This window comes from Triticum urartu, chromosome 2A, assembly GCF_056163025.1.
Source record: "Triticum urartu cultivar PI428250 chromosome 2A, HENAU_Tu73, whole genome shotgun sequence".
Classification (NCBI taxonomy): Eukaryota; Viridiplantae; Streptophyta; class Magnoliopsida; order Poales; family Poaceae; genus Triticum; species Triticum urartu.
In genome coordinates this window covers 664,369,165-664,375,296 of record NC_141874.1, presented here as the reverse complement: position 1 = coordinate 664,375,296, position 6,132 = coordinate 664,369,165, and the positions used below count along the sequence as shown (strand labels likewise).

The 6,132-nt window shown below is 43.2% G+C and overlaps 1 protein-coding gene across 1 annotated transcript; it reads left to right on the top strand.

Moving 5' to 3' along the window:
- Nucleotides 1-3,183: 3,183 nt before the first annotated feature.
- LOC125533944 (xyloglucan endotransglucosylase protein 7) lies at nucleotides 3,184-4,646 on the top strand. The gene is made up of 3 exons (XM_048697267.2): nucleotides 3,184-3,604; nucleotides 3,721-3,920; nucleotides 4,022-4,646. The coding sequence occupies exons 1-3, from the start codon at nucleotides 3,314-3,316 to the stop codon at nucleotides 4,419-4,421; spliced, it is 891 nt and encodes a 296-aa protein (XP_048553224.2). The 5' UTR covers nucleotides 3,184-3,313; the 3' UTR covers nucleotides 4,422-4,646.
- Nucleotides 4,647-6,132: the final 1,486 nt, after the last annotated feature.

The following is a 6,132-nucleotide window of genomic DNA, read 5'->3' as shown; positions in this document are numbered from 1 at the left end:
GGGGGGGGGATGTAGCGGACGGGCTCGCACGCTCCTGGTATGTGTGCCAATGGGACAAGGTCACGTGGGGGACTGCAGTTATGGCTAATGAAGAATACTGACTAGTATACACGGAGGGAACAGTGCACGAATGGGCATGGGTCCGTAGATTCTACGTGACAGAGTTAGGGAGAGCCCTGACGGCGTTTGTCAGCTAAACGGAGAGCCCCCGGTTAGGATGGACGGGTGCATTGAAATTTGTAGCTTGCAATGCATTGAAATTTGGACAGGTTCCCGTTGCTGGCCGCTGAAGTACAAGAAAATAAGTAACTATAAGTCTGTTATGAGCTAGCAATTTTGATTGTTTCACAACTAAAGTGAACACTACAACCCAAGCAATAATATAACATGTTTACGGCTCAGCCACTTTGCATCACGTCTTTAAAAACATTGTCCAGTGAGTTGGTGGATAAATGAATATTTCTCTTTTATGTTCATCTTTGAACACCCCAAATGCCTGCCCCTATCACATTCTGTTGGCTTTCAAATTTAAAACTTTCAAATAATTTCAACCAAAATTTAAATCAAGTTTATTTTGCAGGTGAAATCAAGTTTCATTTTCAGATTCGTACTGCTTGTGATGAGGGCTTTCAAATAAGATCCATTTTGAATATGTTTTGATGATTTTTTTACTCGCAAAAAAATGTTAAGTTCTAATCATTGAACCTTAGTGTGAACTGATAAAATTGTAGGTTTTAGAAAGACGAACATCGAAATCTAAAATTTAGTGCAAGCGAACAATAAAATCGCAAGTTTTCATAAACAGTGAATGTCTTAAACGTAAGTTTTAGATACTTAAAACTTGTGTTCCCTCGTGTGAAATCCAACAAATTTGCGGATTGCGAGACAACCGGGTGGCCGTGTAGAGCTGGGCAGGTGCTCCTGCACATACGTGCCCCTACGAATTTTTTGATTGGTTTCCCTCAAGCTTTCCGTTGCTTGGAATTGAATTGTCTTTAAAAAAGCGCTCTAATATTGAATTGAATTGAAAGTGGAGGGAACACCGTAATATTATTGTTTCTTTTCTTTTCTTTTCCTGGTTTCTTTACATGTTATTTAATTTTTTTTTGGCTAAAACACACATGGTTAAAATAAAAAATATTTACTTACATCAAAGAAAGGTTCGCGGATATACAAAAAGTTCCTGCGTATTTGAAAAGTATTTTTATACATGTGTTAAAAATATTCATCATGTTAAAAAATCATTGCACATTTAAAAAAATTATCATGTATTTTAAAGTGCGTGAAAAGGTTCATCGCGTATTAAAACATATTCATTGAATTTTTTTAAAATTGTGCCTCGTGTATTTTTCTAAAAAAATCATTGTGGTTTTCAAAATTATTAATAGTGTAATTAAAAACCTCTTATGGTATATTGAAAAGTGTTCATTTTGTATTAAAAATTATTCAACATGTAATTAAAAATATTCGCCGTTTATTAAAAAATGACATATCTTTAGAAAACATCGTTGGTAAAAAAAATTCATTCTGCATTTAAAAAATGAATAATGTATCATAATGTACTAGTGTATGTGTTTTTTCAATACAATGCAAACGCATGCGCTTATACATATGCGCAAACACTCGCTCGTGTATGTGTTGGAACTCGGAATTGTTTCGTGTTCCGACACATTTTCGTGCCAACCATATGATAAAAAGCTATGTCCCAGCTAACTGCCCCATGCATTTGTTTTGTTTGTCCAACAGTACATGCGATTGCTGTTTGACCGGGAGGCGAGCGAAAGCTACAGAAAGAGGCGAACAAAAATAGTAAGTTTTTCAAACATGAATTGTTTTTTAAGTGCATGTTCAAACCTACTATCACAGGTTGTAACAGACTCCTACTTTGGTGGATTCAAATGTACTCAGGCCCCGGGGATGAAGATGGACACGGGATTGGAATTGCACGCTAGAAATGTTGGAGAAGTAATCCATTCGGCTGGCTAAAATGAATGAGCGGTCAATGTGGGGTACTTTGCCGCCGCGTGTAAACGTAGGCCTGTGCGTCCTGTGGCACATTTGTTTTAGGGGTTCGTCCTGTGGCACATGTGTGTGCAGAACCCCAACGCCGTCTTTCACGAAACGTCGTTAGTTAGATGTGGGCCCAGCTGTGCCGTATACGATCGAAACAATATGATTTACACACAACCAATACACCAGAAAATACGGAAGGTGGCCCATATCGCGAAGCGAACGAGTGCCCACCGATTCCGTGAGCAGGCGAGCTCGTCCGTCCGCTCCTATGTATTCCCTCAATCTTGGCTGTCCCCCAAACAAGACTTTGTACTTCCTCAACCTTGGTTTAAAACTGCGACATTTTTTTTTAGGTTACTGCGACACTTATTATGGATCGTAACTATTCTATTTGGTTCGTGCTTTATCTTTGAAACAGGATTGCGGCCTAATTTGCTATGTCTTTAGCACTCCGCTTGATGGAGAGGCATCTTCAGAAACCGTGTGACACGACCGACTAGCCTCACCAGTACATTAGTGTTCCTTGCTGAACTCCGGCCCGGTTCATTTAGAAAGCAAGTTTCTACCGGCTCGAAGCGTGTTTCTGGAAGTCGTAATTGCGCGTTCCCGGTTCCCCGATGCGGCAATGCCTAATTGGAAATTAACTTGGCTTGGCGTGCGGTGGGCATTGCTTGAACATATTCTCAAGCCAGCCGTCCAAATCTGTCCCTCGCCGAGAGCTCCATAGTAAAAAAGTCAAACAGTCCCAGATCGATCGTATCCCGCTCACGGCTTAGCATGTAGTAGTGTCAGAGACTAAACTATGAGCATTCCACTTAATTCGGTTGACAAGTAGCGAATCTGAGTCGAGGCGCATGTAGTGTGTGTGCTGTGTGCATGATTGAGGTCAGGTCAGCGTGCCTCTGATAAGATATCAGTTCACTGAGATCTAGCCAGCCGGCTCCCATTGCAACTTGCAAAGAGCTCTCCATCTAGCAAACAGACCTCTCGTGCATTGCATGTGACGGGACGGCCGAACAGCGCTTCCAAACCTAGCAAGCTTCATCAGCTTGCCTTCCCAAACCAGCAGCAGGTTCGCCCTCCCTTCGGCCTTGGGCAAGGCTGGCATTCGATCTCTCACGCATTTCCTCATCACTCTCGTCTCCAATTAATATATATATACAGAAGTCTCTCTCTCTCTCTCTCTCTCTCTCTCTCTCTCTCTCTCTCTCTCTCTCTCCGCGTTGGAAGCAGCAAGATAAAGGCTAGCTATAGTTCCTCGGCACTACACAAAGCGGCCGGCAGGGATAGCTAGCTAGCCATGGCGCCAGCATTGCCTTGTAGGCCAAAGCTGCGGCTCCTGTGCGTAGCCTTGGCCTTCCTCCTGGCCGTCGATATGGGCAGGGCGGACATCTACGAGGACCTCGAGATCATATGGAGCGCCGACCATACCTACTACTTCATGGACGGCGAGAGCGAGGCGCTGGCGCTCTCGCTGGACTATAACCGGGGCTCCGCCTTCAAGTCCAAGGAAATGTACCATTTCGTCCGCGTGGACATCGACATCAAGCTCATCGAAGGCAACTCCGCCGGCACCGTCTGCACCGTCTACGTAAGTACCTCTACAGTTCGTTTTCTTTCGTGAGAATTGCGTTAGTGCCAATGTGTACGTCTGAAGTTGACTTCTGACGCGGGTGAATATAATTCTGGATGCACGCGTACGTACAGACCATCTCGGAAGGGCCGTGGGAGGTTCACGACGAGATCGACCTGGAGTTCCTGGGCAACTCCACCGGCGAGCCTTACACCCTCCACACCAACATCTTCGCCAACGGCGTCGGCGGCCGGGAGCAGCAGTTCAAGCTCTGGTTCGACCCCAGCTCCGACTACCACACCTACTCCATCGTCTGGAACCCCAAGCGCATCACGTAAGCGAGCTAGTAGACTAGCACATTTCTCGATCTCTTTTCTTACGTACCTACTGTGGATCATACCGATCTGAACGTATGGATGTGATCACCTTTCGCAGGATCGAGGTGGACGGCGTGACGGTCCGGACGTTCGACAACAACGAGGACCAGGGCGTGCCGTTCCCGTCGTACCAGCGGCAGCGCGTGTACGGGAGCCTGTGGAGCGCGGAGGACTGGGCGACGCAGGGCGGGCGCGTCAAGACGGACTGGTCGCTGGCGCCGTTCGTCTCCTACTACCGCAACTACAACGTCACCTGGTGCCAGCCGTCGCCCGGCGTGCTGTGGTGCGGCACCGAGCCCGCCGAGTCCACGCACTTCAACCTCTCCCCCAAGGCGCTGGCCGACCTGCAGTGGGTGCGCGACAACCACTACGTCATCTACGACTACTGCCTCGACCGGAGCGACCGGTACACCGACGCCACCAGGCCCAAGGAGTGCTCGCTCCCGCCCCGCCCGTAGTCGCTCCTGTCACACGTCGGGGCATCCGACACGGCGCAGCGACAGCAAGCGAGCGACGCCCGCTGGTCGTTTATTCGTCCGGATTTTTCACGGAGATTTTTTTAAATTTCGGTTAGTTTTTTGTCTAAATATTTCCTTTTTTGTGGGTTGTCTAAATATTTCATACAATGTTCATAAAATCAAATATGTTCCCGAATTTAATAAAAAAATAATGAATTCCGAAGATGTTCACGGATTCGAAAAATATCCGTATCTTTGAAAAATAACGAATTAAAAAAATGTTCGTGAAGTGGAAAAAATGTTCATGACTTCAAAAAATGTTCAAACAAATACAGAAAATGTGCGTTAAGCAAAAAAATCATGAAATTCAAGAAATGTTGGCAGATTCAAAACAAGTTTCGTGTGAATAGAAAAAAATGTTCATGAATTAAAATTGTTTTGAAAATCATGAATAAGTTTTTAAAATGTGAATATATTTCAAAATTTGTGAACATCTCAAGAATTATTTTAAAATTCTGAACAGTTAAAAGAACGTGAACTTCGTTTGAATTTATACACACAAATTTGAAATTCCAACCGTATTTCAAAAAAAGCATGATCAAAGATTTAAAACTTGAACATTTTTTGAAATCCCAAAATAGATTTCAAAATCATGATTTTCGGAAGAAAAGAAAAAATAAACAAAAGAATTTAGAAGGAAGGAAAACAAATGAAAAGTAAAGAAAGAAGAAGAAATGAAATATCAAATGAGAAAACCAGAAGTAAAACCAGGAAAACCGATACAAAAACATAGGGGAAAAATGTCCCGAAAGCTTCAAGAACTTTTCCAAAATCAGCTCACTTGCGGTGCTGGCAGGCGATTAGTGGGCCGGCCCCGTCGGCGTGACGATTTGTAGGCGATCGAGAGTTTAATGCTCGAAATAAGCGATATAAAACATTTCCCATTGTTTTGGTTAGTGAGGGAATTAACCGATCGATTCATTGTTCGGGTTGGATATATAGTACTACTTCCGGGCAGATCTATTAGAACCATTTTTATTTTGGGATAAAGTTTGATCATAAATTTAACTAATAATATGCAAACTTCATAAAAATTATAATATGAAAAACCTCTTTCAATACAAATTCAAGAAGATCATATAATTTATATTTTCTTATTTCTACATATGCTCAAACTTTTACTCAAAATACGAGTGGCCAAATAAATCCAGATGGAGGGAGTATCATCCATTGATTATGTTTGGAGCGTGGCTATATTACCAGATGGCTTAAACTAGTTTTAGGGTTAGTCATTACTTTTGAGCGCACTCACGGCCAGCTTGCTGCTAGTGTTACATGGTGAGGGCGTATCTAGTGCATCGCGGCAATTGGTGCTATCGGTGCACCTCATTCCAGATGCACATTCAAAAATGTTTGGATCATAGTTGTACTTCCATGATTGAAGATGAATAGATCAGATGATTTTCCACAAAAAAAACACATAATAGTATAATTTGCACAAGAAATAAATTTTCTAAGAAGGAATAGATTGATGGCATTGGAATTACTCTTAAAGAAGGGCAGCCCGGTGCACATAGCTCCCGATTGCACAGGGTCCGAAAAAGGGTCCGACCAATTCGGGACTATAGTATGGAGATGTTGCCTGCATTAATGCAAGAGACTATTTTGAGGACTCGAACCCATGACCTCATGGTCACAAGGCAACATCTTT

What these genes read in the sequence shown, in the direction of transcription:
- LOC125533944 (XM_048697267.2), top strand. Translation starts at nt 3,314, where the DNA reads ATGGCGCCAGCATTGCCTTGTAGGCCAAAGCTGCGGCTCCTGTGCGTA. An exon ending in GCACCGTCTGCACCGTCTAC is followed by an intron (nt 3,605 to 3,720) that starts GTAAGTACCTCT and finishes GCGTACGTACAG; the next exon opens with ACCATCTCGGAAGGGCCGTG. An exon ending in TGGAACCCCAAGCGCATCAC is followed by an intron (nt 3,921 to 4,021) that starts GTAAGCGAGCTA and finishes CACCTTTCGCAG; the next exon opens with GATCGAGGTGGACGGCGTGA.